The sequence below is a fragment of the Dichotomopilus funicola genome (assembly GCF_033296635.1).
Source record: "Dichotomopilus funicola strain CBS 141.50 unplaced genomic scaffold C8A04scaffold_2, whole genome shotgun sequence".
In the NCBI taxonomy this organism is placed as follows: domain Eukaryota; kingdom Fungi; phylum Ascomycota; class Sordariomycetes; order Sordariales; family Chaetomiaceae; genus Dichotomopilus; species Dichotomopilus funicola.
Window position 1 is genome coordinate 1,132,731 of NW_026944023.1, and position 22,471 is coordinate 1,155,201.

General features: G+C 55.1%; 10 protein-coding genes across 10 annotated transcripts; 4 read left to right on the forward strand and 6 right to left on the reverse strand.

Annotated features, from left to right (window-relative positions):
* Positions 1-363: 363 nt before the first annotated feature.
* On the reverse strand, positions 364-1,080 carry C8A04DRAFT_24476 (uncharacterized protein; the record flags this gene model as incomplete). The annotated part of the gene is made up of 3 exons (XM_062779169.1): positions 364-561; positions 693-956; positions 1,018-1,080. 3 exons carry the CDS (start codon positions 1,078-1,080, stop codon positions 364-366), a joined length of 525 nt encoding a protein of 174 aa, XP_062641285.1.
* A 1,224-nt stretch (positions 1,081-2,304) lies between these two features.
* C8A04DRAFT_33990 (putative mitochondrial hydrolase FMP41) lies at positions 2,305-3,201 on the forward strand (the record flags this gene model as incomplete). Its single annotated transcript, XM_062782676.1, has 3 exons — positions 2,305-2,387; positions 2,505-2,716; positions 2,774-3,201. The coding sequence occupies 3 exons, from the start codon at positions 2,305-2,307 to the stop codon at positions 3,199-3,201; spliced, it is 723 nt and encodes a 240-aa protein (XP_062641286.1).
* Positions 3,202-3,469: 268 nt separating this feature from the next.
* On the reverse strand, positions 3,470-4,231 carry C8A04DRAFT_24478 (3-hydroxyanthranilic acid dioxygenase; the record flags this gene model as incomplete). The annotated part of the gene is made up of 3 exons (XM_062779170.1): positions 3,470-3,913; positions 4,043-4,118; positions 4,200-4,231. The coding sequence occupies 3 exons, from the start codon at positions 4,229-4,231 to the stop codon at positions 3,470-3,472; spliced, it is 552 nt and encodes a 183-aa protein (XP_062641287.1).
* Positions 4,232-4,971: 740 nt separating this feature from the next.
* C8A04DRAFT_33991 (Ctr copper transporter family-domain-containing protein) lies at positions 4,972-5,816 on the forward strand (the record flags this gene model as incomplete). The annotated part of the gene is made up of 4 exons (XM_062782677.1): positions 4,972-5,070; positions 5,154-5,337; positions 5,496-5,628; positions 5,699-5,816. The coding sequence occupies 4 exons, from the start codon at positions 4,972-4,974 to the stop codon at positions 5,814-5,816; spliced, it is 534 nt and encodes a 177-aa protein (XP_062641288.1).
* Positions 5,817-6,685: 869 nt separating this feature from the next.
* C8A04DRAFT_24480 (uncharacterized protein) lies at positions 6,686-8,411 on the reverse strand (the record flags this gene model as incomplete). The annotated part of the gene is made up of 4 exons (XM_062779171.1): positions 6,686-7,659; positions 7,722-7,772; positions 7,845-8,010; positions 8,103-8,411. The coding sequence occupies 4 exons, from the start codon at positions 8,409-8,411 to the stop codon at positions 6,686-6,688; spliced, it is 1,500 nt and encodes a 499-aa protein (XP_062641289.1).
* Positions 8,412-9,079: 668 nt separating this feature from the next.
* On the reverse strand, positions 9,080-11,827 carry C8A04DRAFT_24481 (uncharacterized protein; the record flags this gene model as incomplete). The annotated part of the gene is made up of 1 exon (XM_062779172.1): positions 9,080-11,827. One exon carries the CDS (start codon positions 11,825-11,827, stop codon positions 9,080-9,082), a length of 2,748 nt encoding a protein of 915 aa, XP_062641290.1.
* A 587-nt stretch (positions 11,828-12,414) lies between these two features.
* C8A04DRAFT_24482 (EXS family-domain-containing protein) lies at positions 12,415-13,715 on the reverse strand (the record flags this gene model as incomplete). The annotated part of the gene is made up of 2 exons (XM_062779173.1): positions 12,415-13,547; positions 13,625-13,715. The coding sequence occupies 2 exons, from the start codon at positions 13,713-13,715 to the stop codon at positions 12,415-12,417; spliced, it is 1,224 nt and encodes a 407-aa protein (XP_062641291.1).
* A 591-nt stretch (positions 13,716-14,306) lies between these two features.
* C8A04DRAFT_24483 (Pex12 amino terminal region-domain-containing protein) lies at positions 14,307-15,599 on the forward strand (the record flags this gene model as incomplete). Its single annotated transcript, XM_062779174.1, has 1 exon — positions 14,307-15,599. One exon carries the CDS (start codon positions 14,307-14,309, stop codon positions 15,597-15,599), a length of 1,293 nt encoding a protein of 430 aa, XP_062641292.1.
* Positions 15,600-16,559: 960 nt separating this feature from the next.
* On the reverse strand, positions 16,560-18,550 carry C8A04DRAFT_8760 (uncharacterized protein; the record flags this gene model as incomplete). The annotated part of the gene is made up of 3 exons (XM_062785233.1): positions 16,560-17,789; positions 17,852-17,974; positions 18,530-18,550. The coding sequence occupies 3 exons, from the start codon at positions 18,548-18,550 to the stop codon at positions 16,560-16,562; spliced, it is 1,374 nt and encodes a 457-aa protein (XP_062641293.1).
* Positions 18,551-21,171: 2,621 nt separating this feature from the next.
* On the forward strand, positions 21,172-22,437 carry C8A04DRAFT_8754 (Alpha/Beta hydrolase protein; the record flags this gene model as incomplete). The annotated part of the gene is made up of 4 exons (XM_062785232.1): positions 21,172-21,270; positions 21,439-21,482; positions 21,579-22,211; positions 22,281-22,437. The coding sequence occupies 4 exons, from the start codon at positions 21,172-21,174 to the stop codon at positions 22,435-22,437; spliced, it is 933 nt and encodes a 310-aa protein (XP_062641294.1).
* Positions 22,438-22,471: the final 34 nt, after the last annotated feature.

The window sequence follows — 22,471 nt, forward strand, 5'->3', positions numbered from 1 at the left end:
TAATCATTAGACTTTAACGTGGTATCTATACACGAGTACATAGGTAGGCGCTCTCTGGCCCATCCGACAAGGAACTGAAAGCGTGGGCATGACAACTCTTCGTTGCTGTGCGTATTCCCAATATTCATACACTCATTTCTCTTCCTGCCAGAGAAGCCGGTGTCCCGAAGCCCGTGTAAGCGCCTTGTAGCCTTGTAACGCCACAAACTCCCTGAAAATGATCCCACACACGTAAAAGACACCGTAGTGTCATGATAAGAGAAACCCCTCCCCCAAAGCAAGACCGGCGAAAACAGCGCCAAAGTCCAAAGAGCAGGCCGCAGGTTGAACATTCTGGTGTTCAAACAAAGCAAGCCAGTTCACTCAGGATTTCTTTGGGTATGGAATCTTCATCTTGCTTGCATCGCCGTCCTTTTTATCGGTTTGAAGTTGCTTTGCGTGCAAAGCATCGATCTTCTCACGGAGCTTGCTGAGGTTCCTGTTGGTGTCGTGGTCTTTCAACTTGGCTCGAATCTCGTAGAGCGCCATGAGAGAGCTGGCTTGGTTAACATCGTCATCGGCCTGTGGATATGAAAATCTAATTAGTGCATGTTCATTGGCATGTTCGGGGGCGAAAGCAATAAATCCTGTGCTAGGAACGTTTGGGAGGATGTAATCGGATTAATGTAAAATGGGGTTATTCCTCTACTAACCTCTGGCTTCGGGGTTCCAGGAATCGAACCGTAAGTCGAGTTTGACCGGGTGTTGGGAGGTGTCAGGATGCGCCGGCCATACTTGTCGAACTTGGCTGGCGAAGCGGTTCTCGAAATAAACGACGACCCGCCGGAAGCCCCCGAGCCTCCGGACCCGCGGAGCGCGGGTCGTTGCAATTGCTCGGCGGGTTTGTCGGCATCGACCGGGGCTGGGGACGAGTTGGCCTTGTTCACAGTGACCACCTTGACGGCGGCCTGGGATTCCTAGCAGCGACCAGTGTTTTAGTGTTTTTGTTCGACATTTCGGTTGGGAGGGCGGACGAACCGCTGTAGATAGCTCGTTTAAATCAGCGAGCATCTGTGCGAGCTGAATGCTCTCCATCGTCATGATGGCTATTTGTTAAAGTGGTGGTGTGTCGGGTTTGTCCTTCTCAGGCGCATTCAATATTGGATGTTGGGATAGAGGTTGAGGTTGCCACTAATTGGTGATGGGTGGTGGAATTGGGAGACTGTGCTCCAATTGCACGCCGGGTGGTCAGTATTTAAACTTCCCGGTCGGCGAAAGCCAAAGAGAACCTTGGAAGAATTTCTCGAGGGAGTGAACAGCAGTTTGCAGATTTCTTCTGCATCAAACATGTCAAAAGAAACCCAATAGGAAGGAAAGCGCATACCTGTGCATGCGATGCTGCGCATCGGAAACCTTATGGACTGGCAGGGCTGATGACCTTGGGCAGGCCAGCTTTGTTCAGTGGATCTTGTTGGGACTTACAGGGGACCGTGGCGTTGTCAAGCGCGATCAAGGCGTGCCAGGTCGTGCATGGCCGCGTGGAACCCCGCATTCTTCCTGGGGGAATGCCGCTCTGTTGCCATTTGCGGCTCTCGGAGCTGTGGCAGGAGGTCAGCTGATCAATTCCCAGGTCATCCAGGGCAGTTCCAGTGCAGCTCGTTCTGGACCTCTGCAACACATTTCACTTCTGTTGAGACCCGGCGGATTTACGTTCAAAAAAGCAGACACAGTGAGATTGCCGCTGACATACACTACAAAACTCCGTGCCGCCGGCCGGTGGAAGGAAGGGCGACAGGGCGCGACTAACTGGCCACGACCTTCAATATATTTCGTCCTCAACTACCTAGGTACCTACCGTCCTAGCCAGAGCCTCTCTGCCTCCCTACCCTAGGAGTTGAGAAACCAGTTGAGCTCAGGAGTAGCAATGAGTTCTGTTCCGGCTCCCTTCCCCCATGAAGCCATGAAGGGACAACGTAGCGCCGCAAAATAGTTCTTCACCAGACAGTAACTTGCTCTAACAAGTGTTGTCAATTGACAGCGGCTCAAAGTCTACCATGTACGGCTGCTCCACTTCGCAACCATCCGCCCGGTAAGTTCAAAGCCGTGACTTAGCGATATTCGTGGGTTCGGGGAAATAAATCCCCCTCACAAACCCCACGGTGGGCCGGCCCCGAATCGGTGGCCCAAAGTGTCGCCGAACCGAACACCCGTGCCGAAGTCGCATCTCCGTCGTCTGCCGATAGGATTGGTCACCCAAGAAACAATTACAGACTCTCCCGCTCTGTGATATAAACGCCGCCGGCCAGCGCGGGGAAATCTTTCAACATGATGCTCTTCAGGAGAGGCATAGCAACGATGGCGTCTGTCAAAAGAGCCTCAAAAATTGTTTGCATTGGCCGCAACTACGCGTGAGCGGCCCCTATATCTTTGTTTTGGCACTTGTCTTTGCTTAGGTGCCTTAGACTTGGCTTGTCCGACTGCTTCTTTAGTTTCGCACGATAGTCAGTTGGCTAACTGGCATCCAGGGACCATATTACGGAGCTCAATAGTGCCCGGCCAAAGCAGCCGTTCTTCTTCCAGAAGCCAACCTCATCCATTTTACTTCCCGGAGAAGGCCCCGTGATACGACCGAAGGGTGTCAGCCTGCACTACGAGGTTGAACTCGCTCTCATTCTGGGCAAACGGGTCAGAGACTTCAATGCTCAGGATGAGCAGGCAGCTTTGGATGCCATCGAGAGTGAGACAATACATTTCTTTCCAGGCCGACTTCCCCAAAGCTGACTTTCGGAAACAGGCTACGCCCTGAGCATTGACATGACCGCTCGCAACGTCCAGAATGAGGCCAAGAAGAAGGGTCTGCCGTGGGACATCAGCAAGGGTTTCGACACCTTCCTACCCGTGAGCAAGGTCATCAGCAAGTCGGCCATTCCAGACCCGCACAAAATTGAGCTGTACCTGAGCGTCAACGACAAGGTGCAGCAGAACGACTCGACCGAACTGATGCTGTTCCGGATCCCGCGGATTCTGAGCGACATCTCCAAGGTCATGACGCTCGAAGCAGGCGACATTGTTCTGACGGGAACGCCCAAGGGTGTTGGGCCCGTCGTGCCTGGCGATGTGATGCGTGCTGGTATTCGGGTTGATGGCAAGGAGTTGGAAGACGCCAAGCTGGAAGTTGCGGTTGAGGAGTCAACCAGCTCATACGAGTACGCTGAGACATGATGGATAGTCACTGTTGGGTTAGATTTTGCTCTACGCGATTCATGTGGCCAAGCAAGCAATTATCTCCATATTCCATCTCACCTTACACTCTTCACGTATGACTCACACTGTCTTCGGGACCGCCACGACTTTTGTAGCCACCATTCTCTGACAACCTCCCGCCGCATTCACACGGCCACCGTCAAGAAAGGCTCTTGTATTTCAGTCATAGATTACCATAAAGTAAGGTAGGCGACATGTTAGCCACACCCACTCATACCCGGGAAAATCACTCCAAGTTCGGGTCCTGAATCGATCCAGGCTTCGGACACCAATCGGCCAACTGCCCGCACTTCTCACACCTCCTTTTCTCCTCATCCCCCTTAAATGCCTCCACGGCCGCCTTAATCTGTGTTCCCAGATCGGTGCAATGGAACGCTGCCTCATGCACGATCTGCCCCGCGCACCCTTCGCTTTGGCAGTACCAACGCATGCGATCGAGCGAGTTGGCTGGCCGCTTCTGCTCAAGCACAATTCCGACGGTGTCGGCGAAGCGCACTGGGTTGTGTGGCGTGTTGGGCGGCAGCAGGAACATATCCCCTTCGCGGATGATGATGTCACGAAAGACGCCGTCGTCGACAACCTTGAGCATCATGGCGCCCTTGTGCTGGTAGAACCATTCGGCCGTCTCGTTGATGTGGTAGTCGGTGCGGGCGTTGGGGCCTCCTACAATCTACAACGGGTTGGTCACCTTGAAATGAGTTGGGCTGGGAAATAGCATTGGAAGATGGGGATATATGAGAAGAGGTGAGAGCTTGGGGTAATTTTACCAGAAAGAAAAAAGCGAGGTTGCGGGACTTACCATAACAGTAAAATCGCCATTATAAACGCAGTAGTTGTTAACAGGTGGCTTTAAGAGGTGGGAGTTTTCTTGAAGCCTGTCGTCATCACGGATTAGTCGTTTTGAACGGGGCGCTAGAAGGAGAGGACCGGTGCTGAGTTTGTGTTACGAGACATACCACTTAGGCAGGTTCACAGGTGTCGTAAGCATGGTGGGAAAAGTATAGAGGGGAGGTAGTCCAAGAAGTTGTAATTAAGGGTTAAGAATTTCTTGATGTTGAAACTTTAAAGAAAAGAGAGCCTCGGAACACTTAGTTCAATTTTGAGTGCTCTTTTGTTTCAGAGACTTGTTTCGGCGCCGGGAAATGTTCCCCTTTAGGTGGGTGATGAGAAGGCCCGGCTATCGTCGGTGTGGGCGGAACAGAGTGATGATGAAATAGGACCAGGAGAGTGTAAAGTTGTCTTTGGAAGGCTCGGATCTTGAGATGAGAGGTTTCAAAGGCATATTAGTCACAACTGTGCCCTGATCCCTCCTTCCACCATCATCAACGTTCTTCCAGCAACCCTGGGCCGTTTCATGCCCCGCCAACAAGCCCCGCCGTTCCCGAGCCGGCGGGGCCTGGCAACGCCGCTGCCGAGAAGTTGTTCACTTTTGTTCCTGACATAAAAGGTCGCTTGTAAGCTTTCCCAGAACGGTTAGCCCACTCCCAGGCGAATACCCTGCAGCAGGGGTGCTTCTGAACACCTCTTGATCTCAAACCATCAACGTATCACGATCATCAGCAACTCCTCCATTATATTATTTGCTGCGTCGGCGAAAAGGCTTGTGTTTGTTCCTTTGGAAATTTATACTTCATTTTTTCAAGATATTCAACCCAGTTTCGTTTTCTTAACTATCTCGCTGTTTCGACCTAATTTTTGACGAATCCGTTCAGAGACAAAAACACCACCATGGACATGGACCATTCATCCCATGATCACCACATGATGGACCACTCCTCCCACGCCGGCCACGGTGACATGGGTAGCGGTCCGATGTGCAACATGAACGTTAGAAAGCTCACCCACCCTCTGTACCCAAAGCAATTTTGCCTATCATCACTCACTCACACACACCTCCTACCTCCCTCCAGATGCTCTTCACCTGGGATGCCACCGATCTATGTGTAGTCTTCCGTCAGTGGCACATCACCTCCACCCTGAGCCTCGCCGTCTCGTTGGTAGCGATCGTAGGCATTTGTGCTGGGTACGAGGCCCTGCGCGAGGCTACCCGACGGTATGAGGCGGTGCTGTCGCAGAGGGTCGAAACGGCGCCCCGTAAGTGCTTATTTTTCCTTCATGACTTTACTTGTTGAGAATCTCCCCATACTATCACCACTCCCCTCCCTGTCCAACTCCCGAGGCTAAAGTCTCTTGTTCCTTTCCGACTCGAGCCCCTCGATCCCCCCCATCCCCATTGCCACCAAGATACTCAGTAGAATCAGCTACTGAGACATTTCCTCTCCTCGCACGGGATATAGGCCAGAACCGGGAGCAGATTACTCGCAGGGCCCATATCATCAAGGCAGCGCTCTATGGGGTCCAAAACTTCTACGCATTCATGATCATGTAAGTCCGCAGTCACTCGGTCCATGCCCTCTCCAATATGAAGTGCGACCCCGGCTTATTAACAGCACAGGCTGATTTTCATGACCTACAACGGATGGGTCATGATTGCGGTGTCGGTGGGTGCTGGGCTTGGGTACTTGGTGTTTGGGGGTAGTACCCCCGTCACCAAGGAGACTGCTTGCCATTGAGAAATTATGGGCGAAAAGCTGTGAGCGGGGGTAAACACAGCAGGGCAGGCGATGGTTGGACGATGGTTATGAGTCCATCTTGCTTAAAAGTAAAGTGTGCAACTACCTATCATACCAGAACATCACTCACCAAACGCCTCAATTGCAAACCATTGACAATCCATCCTCCATCATGAAAAAAAGTGTAGTGAGCCACTAATAAGTCAATTTAACCCACCTCTGTTATAACACAAAAACAAGATCAAGATAATTAAATTAACGAAGAAAAAAAACCCAAAAAGCTCATCACCAAGCGCCTATCCCCATCCGGAGGGATAGCGGTTGGTGGCTACGAAAATCTTTCTGGTGAAAGATTTTACTTCGCTGGCCCCGGGAATCGAACCCAGGGCCACTTCTATTTACGACGGCACCGGCGAATGCTCTTCCCAATGCCGCTGCGCCAAACATCGTTGTTTGGCGTATTGGGAGGAGCTGGTGACTGGAGCAGTGGGAAGGGGGGTTATATAGGGGTGTATGGTTGGGGTGGGAGGGAAGGTACAGTTTTTGGTGAGAACCTCTTCGGTTAGGCGGTTCGGGTCTCGTTCTTTGGTAGACAGTAGATGTATTTAAGGGAAGTCGCTAATATTATCTAGTATATCCTATCTAATACTTATTATCTCCCTAGAGCTATCCTGTACTAGCTTATGTATTGTGATAAAACTCAGCGAAATAAACAGTACAATCTTACTGCTATAAATAAAGCAGACGGCAGAGAATCTCGCTCACATTTATTACACATATTACGATGTATCTTCAATGCGCATCTACCTGCCCCTTCCATCACCGTCTAAGGGCCCTGACTCCAATGTACCTTCAATATTCATCCATCATCACATCTTACTTGGCTCTCCCTTCTCCGTCTTCCCATCCACTTCCCTCGCCGCATCCCACGCCTTTTGCAGATCGTCGCCTGTCAACATACTCCCAGGCTTCTTCTCCCCCATCCGGCCCATCTTGGCCAGCATCTCGATCATCCTCTCATCACCAAAATGCCGGTTGTGTTCGAACTCGGGTTTCTCCCCGTACGCAACCGTGGCCGCATCGACAAGTATCCTTGCCGTCATGCCCCATACTTTGTACCGCCCGGGCTCCTCCGCCTCGGTCTCCACCACCGCCTTCGCCTGCTCTTCCAGCTTTCGCTCCCCTTCCCCATTCGTTGTCGTCGTCGCCGTCGCCGTCGTCACAGCTTTACTCGTATCCCCTTCAGCCTGGCTTTTGCTGTTCGCATCATGCTCCGACAACGCACCGGCGGCTGGCCGGTCTTTTTGGATCGAGGCCGGTCGTGGCTTCACCACAGTCTGATCCGTGACGGGCACATAAAAGAAGTGCATGCGCCAGCGTGACTCGTTCCAATTCGTCCACGTGCCCTCGTACCAGCTGCCAGGGGGTAGCGGGCGCTGCTGCCGCCCTCGTTTCCCGCTCCCAGGATGCGAGGAGTCAACTTCCTCCCCATTATCAACCGCAACCACTTCGTCCGTCTCCTTGAGGAAATTATGAAACGGCGCCGAGAACACGGCGGCGACCTCCTTCGCGTCAAGCCGCGGGATGAGCGATTCCTCGACGGTGGGCGAGGTCGCGGGGGTTGGCGCAACGGCGGAGGAAGGAGTCTTGGTGGACGGGTCACCGACAGGGACGGGCGGGTCGTTGGTGTGTAGAAGAGCCACGCACGGGCGGACGACAAGCTCGGTACGGGCGAGGTTCATGGGTAGGTAGCAGAGGTGTTCGATGCGGAAGGGCGGGGGTAGTTTGCGGTCGTCGAGCGGCAGGCCGATTTCTTCCCAGGCTTCGCGGCGGGCGATTTGGTCTGTTGGGCATTGTTAGGGAGGTGGATAGAAAGAAAAGGGGGAAGGGGAGGAGAAGACGTACAGGGGGATTCCTCGAGGGTGTCGGCTTTACCTCCTGGGAGGGCGGCGTGTCCTGTCCACAGATCGGATTAACATAAAAGCCAACAAGAGCGAGGGTTTCGGTAGCGCAGTGAAATAAACGTACCCGAGAAACTCCGTAAGCTCGCCGCGCGCATCGTGATGACAACACGGAGGTCCCCACGGCGGTCGGCGTATAAGAGCAGGAGCACCGCAGAACGGCGGCTCAGCGGGAGGCGGTCCCATAGCGGAAACGGTGGTGGCTTGTAGGCCTTCAAGCGGGCGATGGCGGCCTTGAGGTGCGCATTAGCAAAGGAGTTTGCTTTCCTTGAGGGACGGGAAAGGCAAGGGAGAAGAAGTCAGGATAAGGTGTGCTACTACTGACCGCGGAAGCTGCATTTAGGGGCGCCATGGCCGAGGCATCCCAGTAACTTGCTATCTCCTTTTCTGTTTCTTTTCCTGCTCCCTCTTTCACTTCCTCGTAGCCCTTCTCTCCAACTTCCTGTGTGCCGGCGACTTCTTCCTCCGAGATCGAGGTCGGAGCAACAAGAGCGGTGTGGGGTGATGCCGCGTCCTGGACGCTTTGGATGACCGTCTGCAGTTCTTCTTGGTGTTCGGGCGAGCCGACGTGTATTGGTACTTGCTCCTCCTGCTGCTGCTGCTGCTGCTCTTCGGCGGTGAGGTGTGTGCTCATCTTTCTCGGGAGATGAGAGGAAGGGACCGGGCTGCAAGTCGGGTCGCAACTTCCAACCACCGCTGCTTCCGGGCTGGTTTGCAGAACAGGTGGTGGATGTCCTTGCTGGCTAGTGCATGACCGCCCCTGCGGCACCGGACTCCCGATTCCCGAGGGCAGCCGCGCGATTGGGGGCCGATGCGGGGTCGATCGGGGGCTTTCCGGCTGGGCCTCGGCAGGGCTGCAGGGTTTGTCGGGGCGAAGTTTCGGGGCATTTAGGGTGACGTCAGGCAAATCTTCGGGCTACAGCATCCGGTTCCTCGGACAGCCAGTCAAAAGTAAACAAGCCCCTGATACTTGATGCATTACGTATCATGAAGCGTCCTTGCCTACAACTGTATGATGTCCGTTTTCCCCAGGACACTCTTTGTATCATTGTATTCTAAGCGTCGTTCCGTTTCTTCACTGCTACTGTTGACAAAAACGGGGTTCACAGACATGTGGAGCTCCGCCCTCCTCGAAGGAAATAAGAGGTAGCTTAAGACGCCCTCACGGCTTTTATTTAACAATTAATTCAATATTCTCACTATGACTCTAACACCCGGGCCTGCTCTCTGAATCCGCCCCTGCTTAGAATCAACCGAATCCCGTCAATACCCTCAGCGATGGGCCCCTAATTTACCCATAGATCAAACACTTCCAAGCGGGCTCTGATGCGTACACCGCGCCTGTTGAAGCGCAGGACTTGCGAGCGGACTAACCCCACGACGGAGAGGCGAACTCGACGGTGCTCGAGCCCGGGACTGGCTTCCGCTGCGGACCCCTCTCCCAGGGCTCCTTTTCCCTACCGCACTCGGAGTTACCCCGTGGGTAGGCTCGGGGCTCCCATTTCCTGAGCTCGGCGGTGTATATTTGTTGGTATTCCGCGGGGATTCCCTTCCGGCCCGTGGCTTGGGAGTTTCCTCTGCCGCTGAAAATGGCGATGACTGAACAACCGCGCTCCAAGCAGCCGGTGGCGATACAACCCTCACCCGCCTTCGTGACCGACCACCGACATCATCATCATTACTGTCACCACCTCCAATATCATCCTCCGCAACGACCTCACATTCCCCAAACCCCACCACCTTCGTCGCCCTGCCACCACTCTTCTTCTTCTCGTCCCCCACACGGTCAACCCGCTTATTGTCCTCGCTCCCCTCCTTCAACACCCTAATCCTCCCCTTCAACTTCGCCCTCCTATCCTCCTCTTCTTTACCCTCCAAACGACCTCGACCCTCCCTTCCACCCTCACCCATACCCTCCCCATCACCTCTGCCTCTACTCTCATACCCTTCCCCCCCACTCTCCAAACCCAATCTGCCCAACCCAATGCACCCCAGATGTCGAATCGGCGCTGGCACAAACCGCGGCGCAAGTTGTCCAATCTGCTGTTTGAGATGTGCCATTGGGGTCCGCGGTCTTGCATGGTTGTCGGCGGTGTGATGGGCGTGTTCCGGGGTGTGGGTGCGCTGGTGGAGGAAGCTGGACGCGAGGGAGGAGAGGGAGGATTTGGATTTGAGGAGACGTTTTGTAGGCGGCGGTGGCGGGGACGGTGAAAATGAAGAAGGCTGAGGGGGGGTTTCCGCTGTTGAAGGTGCTGGTGGTGATAACAGCGACTGTGGCGGTGTTGGAGGGGAAGGGGGGGTTCGGCTTAGGCTGTGGTTGGGCGTTGCGGCTGGTGTTGGTTGTGGTGTTGGTCTTGGACTGAGAAACGACGGGGTGAGCGCGGGGTCATGGTTGTCGTTCGGTCCGGGGTCGTGGCTGAGTGCTTGATGGGGAATGGAGGTTTGTGTAAACAAGTCCGTCAGGTCGAGAGGGGGTGGGAGCGGTGGTGTGGGTGGAGGAGTCGGGACAGCTGCCGGGGAACGACAGAATTTGGGCATCCAGGTGTCATGATGGTAGTGAAATCGTCGAGGGCTCCTGCGGGGCTTGATACTCTTCCTATGACGTTTGTGTCGTAGGTTCAAGGGGATATGGGGGGTGTGAGAGGTATGAGAGACATGGGTGGACTTGGCTACCATGGGAGTCTCGCCGTCGTCAGAATCGCTATCGGAGAAATAGCTCTTAAGGGGTTCGTCGGGAGAGGGGAAGATTGTGGCCCAGTGTTTGTTGTGGACAGAGCGCTCGGTCGCGGAATTAGTGGCTTGGGAGGGTCGCCATGTTTGGGTAACCCCTTCTGAACCATTAGAGGGGGGTGTCGGTTGGGAGTGTCCCAGGTGCCAGCCGGGGAAATGTTGAAGTGACGACTGACAAATTTGGCCATCCTTCATGTTATCGCGGCCGTCGAGCGGTTGTTGCGGAGCCGCCACTGGCCCCATTCCGTCGATTCCTTGAGTCGGGGTTGCTCTAGGTGAAAGACCCCGCGCTATCTGCTGCGTTGTCTCATGGTAAAGTCCCGAGGCGCATTCCTTCTTGGTCGTATGGGCTCCGAGGTTAAGTTCTGCACTTTGAACTTGAGAACGGGATGGTTGAGTGCGGCGCACACCGTATGAGCTCAACCCCAACGGGTTTGTTTTAGGAGTGCACTCAGCAATGTGCCTGGGACGCAGAGGCCGCTTGACGATACGGAGAGGGTCTGGAGCGCTGACCGTCCCCATATCGAGTGAATCGTCAACTCCATGGCTATCCAGTTGCTGCCCTTGCTCCGGACCACCGTCCGTCTCGGAAACAGGAGACTGGATCCCGGAAGGTGAAATGCCATCATTTCCACAGCTACTCAGGGGCGATACATCTCCAGTTAGACGTTGTTTACCACATTCACCCCAAGCTCGATTCTCTCGCTGGTCGGCTTCGAGGGGGCTAAAACCGGTGGACCCTTGATCCTCGCCTTCACACCCGGCGTTTGCTGAAAGGGTTTTCTCAGTGATAACTGGAGGGGTGATTCCCACCATTCGCCGGATCTTCGATATTGACGATTTTAGCTGTGGTCGAGGCGAGTCGAGTATAGTAGGCACGGTCCCCAAAACATCCGCCGTATTCACATTCGGAGTCTCTCGCTGTTGATCCGTCTTAGAGCCTGCTATATTGGCGGCTCCGGGCGATCGGTCCGACAGAATGTCCTCGGCGAGAAATATGCAAGTGATGTACTCCTCGGGGCCGATCAGTGGTACCGGCGTGGCAAAGGCAGCGTCGATATCTTTCTTGAAGGCCGAGAGACTTGCGGAGAAACTGACAGTGGACAGGGCGGAATACCGCCTAAGTGGTAGCTCTCGTGGCAGTGGTGGTGGAGGTGGGCGTGGTGGTAGCGGTAGTGGCAGTGGAGGCAACGGTTTCTTCCTGTACATCTCGACCTCGGCCAACGACGGGGGCGGCAGTTGCTCAAGGTGAATGGTATTATTAGTCCTTGGTCGCGGAGTCACAGGGTTCGAAGTCTCGAGGCCCCGCGGTCGGGTCATATTTGAGTCGGTTGCCATGGACTCCAAAGAATGTTTGTGCATCGCCAGTTCTCCCTTGAAGCCATCGCCTGTGAACCCCTAGCCGAATGATTGCCAACGGGAAGGTTTGTTGCGAAATAGCCAACCATGTTTGTTGGCCGCAGGGCTTCAGCTCATTTGGTGGAATCGGTACAAAACAAAGGCGGATTTTGGAGCAGTGCCTCGAAAAAGGTTCCTTCGCTTTGTGTTGTCCTGTCTCAGCAATCCCTTGCGATTAGGGGGCGGTATGCGCCTTTGTCCGAGCTAGGGCTGAACAAAGCACCCAAAAGGTTGGACAACGGGCCATTGTTAGAGCTGACGGTCGGGCTGGAACGAAAGAGCCAAACTGCCTTTGGGCACGCGGGAACGAATCTCGAGTTTGCGGTTTTGTGAATGCATAGTGTGCCGATGCCGAAAAGAAGTCTAATTTCCCCTACCGGCCCAATTTGTAAGGTTTAACGCCGTCTTCATGCCCCTCAAAGTATGAATGCAACAAAACCCAGCCGTTTCTCTCCGAAAGTACCACCCATCATCTGATCCATCTTGAAACGCCTGGAAACAACGGTTCTCTAATCGTCGTCTTCGTACTTGTTGCCCGGGTAATCGCCGAGCAAGACCATATCGTCCATCCCCAGGTTCACGGCCGAATTCCGGATCCATTCAGTTTCGACTCGGAAAAAGATCCATACCCAGCGTCGGAATACCTCAAGGAACTGAAGGAGGAAGATGGAGCTTTCGAAATCACCGATGCGATCCATGTTCGAACTCAACTTGATCATCCATGTGCACCGCAGGGTCAGATCCAGGGCGATGACGGCGTAGTAGACCGCCGGTTTATGCACCAGCAGCGCCCTCCGCAAGCCAAAGGGATGTCCCGGTGAAGCCCGATCTTTGGAAAAGAGAGTCAAGTCCCAATCCTTTGCCACGTCCCAGTAGAAACTGTAGAGAGAGTTGAGCAGACAAGCAGCGACCCAAGCCCTGAACAGGCCCGGCGACCCGTCCTTCTGGCCTCTCAACATCGCACCTAGCACAATGACGGGAAAGGCGGTCGAGTACTTGGCCGCGTTGGCCAGATGCTGTCCACCCCATCCCGTAGCCTCCTTGTACGGTACACTGCGCACGCGCACAAACTCGATCAGACACTGACGCAGTCGGATCACGCTGGGGACCGCCATGATAAGCGGCACCAACACGGCACCGCCGCAGCCTCGGTCAGGCCGGGCAGTAGCGGATCCATCACTGCCGTCAAAGAGGGACATGCAGAGGCAGACGAACAAGTCGGCGAGGATCTTAGCGTAGCTCGTGAGCACATCGGCCAGGAGAATATCGCCGAATTTGCCGTCCTTGGCTTCTGCCAGGCCGCCGATACTGACGCGACGTAGGGTCCATAGGAGGCGGCTGCGGCCGGTGTGGGAGACAGAGAGGCGGCGGAGGGGAACGAGGAAGAGCGCGGCGAGCACGAGGAGGTTGATCATGGGAAGCCAGTCATAGTCGATAACGCGCCGTGGGTCGCCGCGTGTCAGGGCCCAGAACAGGAGGATGGAGGATCCCGAAGCAAGGGAGAGGAATGTAGCGAGACGGTAGGTCGACTGGTGGTGGGTGATTTGCGACGAGCTCGAGCGACCGGGATAGCGGATGAGGGCGGGCACGTCGATGCGTCGGCGATGGAGGAAGTGCAGGTTGAGGCCCCATCCCCAGACGGCTACAGTTTGTTAGATACCATATTTTTCCGACTCTCAACCAAACATAGACCCTGAGGGACGCGCGAGAAAACCATACCCAATATGACGATAAAGGCGATCCGGTAAGGCAACGGGAAGGTCAAGCTAAACGAGTCGAGCTGTGGCTCGACGGCAGGGTCACCGTCCATTGTGCCTTTGCGATGGGGCCGCCAGCGTCATCGAAAACGCTGTTGGCGGGATCTAGATTGTTAGAAACGAAGGTGTCGGAACGCCGTTGCGCTGCGAGAACGAAGAAAGGGGGGCAACCTGGAAAAAATATTCCAAAATCCTAGATCAACGTGTTCAAAGTTTCCAACAAATCGAGCTCGCCTCCAACTTCGCGTAGCAACCCCCCTGTAATTTGTCCCCTGTCGAACAGATTGGGGGGTCGACCGACGTCAGATCCCCGGCAATGGAAGCGTCGCCCAAAGCGGGCCGCACCCCTGTCTGTCGCAGTTGTCTTTCCACAGCACAGGAGAGAACCCCTGCATTGAATGATCCGAGGTCCAGCATGCTTGCACCCGCTTGCAGTGCCGAGCGTCTTCACAAGCCGCGGGAGCTTCAACTTCCTCGCGCCTATTCCAACAACAACAACAACGACAACGACAACGACAACAAGAACAACAACCCAAAACTATCAGGCGCGCGCATTGCCAGCGTTACGCATGCTTGTGGGGATTTCAACTTGAATACCATTACGACAACAGCGTGACCTATTCTAACCCACAAGTCCAACAAATATGGCGTCCTCACAACCACCACGCTCGCGACCTCCTCCACCACTCACCTCATCACCATATCCATTCGCCGCCGCACCTGACATCATCCGCGCCCACCAAAAGGACGCCTACTTCCAAGGCGTCCTTAACAACCAGCTCAGCGACCTCCACCGCCGTCTGCGCGGCGCGCGCTCCGCCCACGCCTGGGCCACCGAAACCCGCACCTTTTCCGACGCGCTCTACCTCTGCCTGACCACCCTCATCGGCAACCGCACCCTCGGCGAAGAATACTGCGATCTCGTCCAAGTCGAAGCCCCATCCGCGCCAAGCCGCGATGGCCCCCCACCACAACCATCCACCCCCGACTATCCCTCCAACAGCAACACCACCGGCCCCCTCCTCCCCTCCATCTCCCGCCGCGCCGGCTACATCGCAACCTCCATAATTCTCCCCTACCTCGCCTCACGCACGCTCCCCTCCGTCCGCAGCACCCTCCGCACGCGCATCCGCGCCCGCCTCGCCACACTCACCCGGCAGGGGCGCGACGAAACCTGCGATAAGTCCGGCCGGCCCTCGACCGAGTACCGCGTGCTGCGGTATCTGCTCGCTCACCTCACACCGCTGACCAGTGGTGCGCATTTTCAGGCTGTTGTGCTGGCGGTGTTTTATTTTACGGGGGCGTATTACTCGCTGTCGAAGAGGTTGTGGGGGTTGAGGTATGTGTTTACGCGTCAGGTGGAGCAGCAAGGAGGAGCAGGAGGAGGTGGGAGTGCGAGTGCGAGGGCGGGGTATGAGGTGTTGGGGGTGTTGTTGGTTGTGCAGATGTTGGTGAAGGGGTGGATGCATATCCAAGAGCAATTGGCTGTCGCGAGGTCAACGGGTGCTGGCGAAGAGGACGATGAGGGGTTCCGAGAGAGGGCAGTGTTTGGGTCGGGGATGAATGTGGACGTGTCGATGGACGACAACGCGTATTCGAGTAATAATGAGCTCCTCGGGGGTGGTGCTGCGGGACTAGGGGGCTCATCGCAGAGGAGTCTAGCGCAGATCGGTAGCATGGCGCATACACCTGTGCCCAAGGCCGGACGGGCCAGGTATGACTTGGGGACGAGCGAGGATGTAATGGGATGGATCAAGGGTGACCAACAGAGGAAGTGCACCCTGTGTTTGGAGGAACTCAAGGATCCGGCTGCGACGCAGTGCGGGCATGTCTTTTGCTGGGCGTGCATTGGAGATTGGGTGAGGGAGAAGCCGGAGTGTCCGTTATGTCGAAGGGAAGCGATGGTGCAACATATTCTGCCTCTGCGTGTTGCGTAGGCAAGCGGGCGTCGGATGGGTTAGAAGAAATGGGTTGGCCGCTTGTTAACACAAACGCAATAGATAAATATTGTGGACATCGAAGCTCTTGTGATGACAGCCGCTGAATAATAATCAAAGGACTTGAATATTCGATAAACTTGTTCCAACAAATTTGTTACATATTGCAAAAAATATCAAACTTCAAAAATTGCATGAAACCTGCCACACCCAATCCTGCCTCGAGATAGCTCGTAGTGTACAATAATACAATTGAACAAAACACAGCAAGTCCCCGAGCCGTTGTTGCTTGAAATGACCCAAGGAAACGAAACCAGCCGCGTCCGGTGTGAGCCATCAAGGCCATACACACCAGCCAGGCCGTTAGTCAGTCAGTTACAGCGAACATTACCCCCCTTTCAAATCCTACATTCGAACAGAGCACAGAGAACAGAGAAAGGAAAAATTGTTCCAGGTCAACAACATTCTCCAGGAGCCCCTATCCCATATTCAGGGACGGGACCCAAGAGACAAGAGAAGGGAAATCGACAAAAGAAAACCGTTGTGATCAAACGCAGGCTCAGCCACGCAAGAACATGACTAGAGCGAGTCTGCGACTTTGCACTCCAGAGGAGAAAGAAAGAAACGGTTTGCCAACAAAGGAAAGATTGCCTTGTACTCCGCGGTTAACCTGAGGCTTTGAGCCACGGAAAATAGACAGAAATAAAAAGGTATCATGAGATCGGGGGCAAAGAAAAAAGAAAAGGGAGAAAAAAGACAAGCCACGAGCCATCATTAACTCCCGCCCAATGTATGTTCGCCCACCAGCCATACCCCCCCAAGTTACCCCCCGTATCCGTGACCAATGCCCCTCATGCTTGCCCCAACCTCATTATGCAACCAGCCCAACCCCCATCAACCACCGTTTTGTTTTTTTGGGTTTGGTTTTTTTTTCTTCGAGTTTGGTTTTGATCATGTCACTCATGAATTCTCCTTTTCGTCGTCATCAATGCAGAACAACACAATCTCCCCACGTTCATTCTTCCTCATCCGTAGCGAGCGCCACAGCTCCTTTTCCTCCATCAACTTGCTGACCGGCACGCCCGCCGCGACCCTCTCACGGTGATACCGCTTCAGCGCCTTGTTGACGCTGCACCCGCGCTCGCTCTCGGGGCCTTTGTTGACAAAGCTCAGGAAATGTTCGGCGCGGGGTTTGTACACCACCATGGTACCACTCTCATCCTTGCCGTCTTTGGAAGCTGGTCGGAACTCGATCAGTTTTTGTTCCTTGGGCGCCTCGATGGCCTTGGTGGTGGTGCTGCCGGAGCGCTTCTTCTTCTTCGGCTTGGATGGCGACGAGGTGGACTTGGTCTTGGAGCGCTTCTTGGTGGTGGAAGTAGACTTATTAGGCTTGGCAGTGGCGGCGATCATGGCCATCAAGCTGTTGCCCAACGATTCGGCCGGCTTGCTGGATCGGGTATGCTTCGACTTGGACTTTTTGAGAGGGCTAGCCGGTGTCTCGGCGACGTCTCCCCCAGAATAATCCGGCGAGGGCGGGAAGACGGTCGGACGGGACATCATCCGGTTGATCCCGCCCGTCAGCCCAGTGTGTAGCATGGGCGGTGCATCGGTCATAATGTGGTCCGTTTCGATGTGCAACCTTTTCCGCTTCTTGTCCTTTTTGGCATCTTTCTCGGTCTCCTTCACTTTCCTTCGCTGGAACCTTGGTGCGGGCGTCTCGAAGTGGCTTGGTACCTGGTCGTTGTCATACTGGACCATGGCAGTGATCGCTTCCTTGGGAGTGTCGGTGATGCCGTTGGCCTCGGGATCAAACCGGACTAGTTGCTTCTCTTCACTCGGGGGAAGAGGCGCCGTGGCTGGAAGCGAGACATGGGACGCGGTTGGTGTGGGGTTGGCGACAAGGAAGTCAAAAACGTTCACATCCGCGTCGGCGTCGTTGGCTGAGGGAGGGGTCGGTGCTTCGGGCAGAGGGTCGTCGATAGATTGGTTGTCATCGTCGGTGCGTTGCTCGTAGTCGCGCCATGAGCCGAACTCATCCGCGGCGTCCTCGACGTAAGCAGGCTGGACCATCTTGGGATTTGTGTCGTTCTTTGCGACTTGCGGGGTTGGGGTTGCTGGCGGATGTTGCCCCTTGCCCTTCTTCTCGCGGTAGAGAGCGCCCTGATATTTCTGGGCTTCGGTCATGCAACTCTGGCTGACGGTTAGTGGAACAGCCACGCACATAAAGACACAAGCAAACGTATTTGTATTACCGTGTGCGAGCGATACTCGGCGCCTGGGAAGTAGACCATGCAATCGATGCAAGTGAATGTAGCGCCGTGACAGCGGCTGCGATGTGGGTCGAGCTTCTTCTTGGTCAAGACGTCGCCGCACGCCTATATACAAGAATGTAACAATAGTGGTTAGTCGATGGTGGGCGGAATAGGATTGGCCTTCGTGGGGGTGGGCAGAAGATATGGCGCGAGTGTGTCTTGTGGCCAAGATTGGGGAAGAAACAAGGAGGGTGACAAGAGATTCAGAAGAAGGGAGGATCAGCTTGATCAGACGGGAAGGGTGTGTGCGGGACGGAGGAGAGGGGGGGTGGTATGTTGGGGTGTGACCTGTTGGCCGTGACCCGTGTGTGTGGTGGGTAGGAGGAAAGGTGTGGTTGTGTGATGTCAGTTAAGATTGCCCTCCGGGACTGGGGGAGTCATGGGAGGAGGTGCGGGCAGCAGCCCACCCAACCAACTGGGCGCGGAGGGGCGAGGAGGGGTGAGAAACGAAGGGAGGGGGCAGATTGAGAGAGCATGTAAGCCGTCTTAGTGCTGGAATTGAGGCGCGGACACCCGAGAAACCGCGTTTGTGTCTGATAATAAAACGGACGAAAGCCATCTTTTCCAGAGACAGAAAGGTGTCGCTGAAAGGCATAATGCAATAAAGGAACTACACACCTCGCACGAAAACGAAACCATGGTGGCGAAAGAGCGGTTCGTCCAAAGTCCCGGTTCGTCCCAATTGGCGCACAGTCTAATTTTTGAAGTTGAGGCCCGCAACAAGTGAGGCGGGTTGCAAAATCAACCACTCGTTGCCAACAGTTGGCCTGTCGTCTGTCCTGCCTTGACTTGCAGATACACAGTAAATGAATGAGGAGGGCTTCGGGCCGTGGGCTTGGGAGAGAAAATCCCAACCGTATACGAGAGGAATGATAGTTAGAGTTGAGCGCTTGGTCGCCCAGCAAGGAAGCAGGACCAGTTGGTGATGAGCGGCACAGTGTTTGGGCGGAATGTCGAATCCGGGGCTGTGTGTGCTCCGTCGGCGGCAGGGCGGCAGAGAATGGGCTTTTTCTTTTTGGAGAAGCTGGAAGTGGGCTGCTGCTGCGCCTTTGGGCACGAATGAGATCCGGAGGAGCTGACGAGCAGACGGCGAGCAACCGCGGGGAAGCTCGTTAGCGGCGCGTAAAGGGCCCGCTAAACTCAGTTTGTTGTGATCTGCTCCCGGTGGGGCCACAGGTTGGGCGTTTCCTGTGTGGGAGGGTGTTTGGTGACGAGCGGTTTTTTTTCGTCTTCTAGTTTTTTTTCGATGGGCGCAGGCGTGGAAAAAAAAAAAGTCAAAAGTCGACGATGTTGTTTGGTTGGAGATTTTGGGCGCTGATGCAGGTAAGAGCTCCACTGCTTGCCCAGTTGCCGGGCCCGTGTTGCCACTCAGCAGCCCCTCCATCGGTTGTTGCCCTGGCTCGACGAGCTCGAGCCTTCTCCCAGACCCTGTTCCTCTCGCGCCCCGCCAAGGTGGGATGAGAAGCGGGAGTCGCCCGTCGCCCCGATTCGTGCATCAGACGGCCGGATTGGTACAGTCGGGCGGCCGGGCAACCAGTGGGGGGGTTTGGATTGCCCAAAATTGTGGGGCAATGTGGCACAACAAACTCGCAACCCTGGACACAAAACAGAGCTGAGGCGCGTGCTTGGTTGGTCAGGAGACAAGCGAGCGCGCCGTCCTCTTCTGGGTTAGTTATAAAAAGAAGCCAATGCCGGTAAGCTGGATCGACATCGGCTCTCGGTCCCCCGCCGTCGTTCCTGGGCAAGCCCTGCGAGACTGGTGGAGGGCCGGACGACAAGACATCAAGCGGGGTTTCTCGACGGAGAGCTTGAGCAAAAGAATCGTGCCTAACACGTCCACGTACTGCGGGACAACGACTCCATTTTTGCCCTGACATTGAGGTGATATTGACCAAACAAGCGATGGCCCTTTGCTCCTCCCGGCGCTAGCTCAGGAACCAAGCAGGCAATGCATATGCATAACGAATCGTCCCTCTTGGGGGCTTCTAGAGCGTTTCAGCGGCAGCTCCGTTGTTTGCGACGTCCTGCGACCGCTTTGCCGCCGTGCGATTCGCGGGTCTCCTGAGGGCCTTTTCAAACCATCCAACTCTTCATCCTTCCCCCTCCATGCGCCCTGATGAGCGATGGAGGTCACCCTTTGCGTCGTCCCCACCTCCGTCTCCTGTTTCAAAGCTGGCGCAACCGTTTCTCGTTTCCCGCCGACGAGTTGACGTTCCTGTTTCGGCCTAGCGCATCGAGGACCTCATGGACTGTAAATCCGGAGAACCTGTCGCGAGGTGAATGCCCATCTGTGATGGGATCTGATGCGAACCGAGTCGACGGCAGGGTGTGCATGAATGCGGCACGAGCCAATGTGGAAGAGCCCATCGTTGCGCGCGCCAATTGCTGTGTGCTCCCCATTTCCCCCCAGCCTAGCAGGCATCAGCAATGGCCAAACAAACTGCCGCTTCCGTATGGGGTAGACCTGCTGCAATTTGGAAACCTGGAGATAACGTTACGGATCCAGCCAAGGCTTGGGGGAAATCCGGAGCTGCGTGCGCTTGGTGGGGAATGGGTTTCGAATTCTTTGACAAAGGCCTTTCTCAACCTCTCAAGTGAGCGCAACGACCATTCCCAAGTCAATGATCCTTCCCGTCGATCCCAGGCCGCGCGGGCCCGCTTCCTCGGCCAAGCGGCCCTTTCAGTTCGGGGCCGAGGCGCTCCTGGATGGGGAGACAAGATCGAGCAGCGATCCGCTGGGGAAGATCCGCCAATTGACATTACATCATGTTGCTGCTCGACGCTGCGGACATTTGGAGCGGCACCTAAATTTCCACCCTCTCCCCGCCAATCCCAAAATCTTCATGTACCTAGCACGCAGGAACCTTCCGATTCCAGGTTGGCCCAAGTTTAGCATTTCTCGACTTGTACAGCTGCAGCGACTGGTTTCCTTAGAGTGATTCGATACGAAGTAGTGTAAAAGGGAGGATTTTCTTATTTTCACGTGAGATGTTAATAAATTAAAGAGAAGTGAAAAGTTCCCCGAAAATGAGAAAAACTACTATGTAAGGTACCCGTGCCCTGGCGCCTGAACTCCACATTTCGGCCATCAAAAAAGCGACACCAACACTGAACGTCCCCCTGCTTCCGAGCTTTTGGTTTCGTTCCTCCCATCCCCATCCGCAATCCCTGAACGGCGCCGTTGGTCCTCCACATCCCGGCCACTATATTCCGTATACCGCCCTTTCCACTTCCAACTCTTTCCTTCGCGCCGCTTCGCCATGCACAACCCGACGGCGAACCCTTCTTTTCTGGAGCAGACTGTCTCTCTCATGAGCAGTGCAGCAAGCTACATGCGCTTGCCTGCGATAGCTTCAACTGTATGCCCCGACACCTCTGCGCATCCCGCCCAGTGCCTGAATGGCTGCGCCGTCAACCGCGCCGACTGGTTCAGGGGGCAAGTTCCAGATATTTCTCCTCGTCGGCCAAGCGCTGTCGACACAATGATCGAGCTGGGTTCGCTAACTGGTCTTTGTTGCACTATTTAGGGGGTCGCCGCGGTTCTAACAGCTCTTCTCTACTTTAAACAAAAGTATGTCAATCATTCCTTCTTCATCTGACTTAACGTCGCAGAGTCCCCAGCCGTGTTTGATGTATTCCACCGCTAACATCACCTCTTTATCCCCAGAGCATTAATTTATCCCTCCGAAGTCCCCGCCAATGCCCGTACCGAGGTCCCCCGCCCCAGCCAGTTCAACTTCAAGGACTACGAGGAGCTCATCATCCCGACCAACGATGGCGTGAAGCTATCCGCCTTCTACATCCGTGGCCCGCGCGGCGGGCCCAACGCAAATCTAACGATCCTCATGTTCCACGGCAACGCCGGCAACATCGGCCACCGTCTGCCCATCGCACGTATGTTGATCGCCGCCTCCGGCTGCAACGTCTTCATGCTAGAGTACCGCGGCTACGGCATCTCCACCGGCCAACCCGACGAATCTGGCCTGAACATTGACGCCCAAACAGCCCTCGACTATCTCCGCGACCGCGCCGAGACGCGCGATCACAGGATTGTTGTGTACGGCCAGAGCTTGGGTGGTGCCGTCGGCATTCGTCTCGTGGCAAAGAACCAGGCTGCCAACATCTCCGGTCTCATCCTAGAGAATACCTTCCTCAGCATGCGTAAACTGATCCCGTCCATCATGCCGCCCGCCAAGTACCTGGCGTATCTGTGCCACCAGGTCTGGCCGAGCGACAGCTTAATTCCTAATATCAAAGTCCCGACTCTCTTCCTGAGCGGTCTCCAGGACGAAATAATCCCGTGGGTACCACTCTCTTTAACATAGTCTCTTATGATACCTCCTATGCTAACCACTATCGCATGCTCCAGTCCCATCCACATGAAGCGGCTCCACGACCTCTCCAAGGCGCCCATCAAGATCTGGAAACCTCTCCCCGGTGGCGATCATAACTCGAGTGTGGTGGAGGAGGGCTACTTTGAGGCCATTGTCGATTTTCTGAATCGCATTGTGCCGGATAAAGCGTAATTCATGGTCCGACCTAGCATTGTGTCCCGCACCC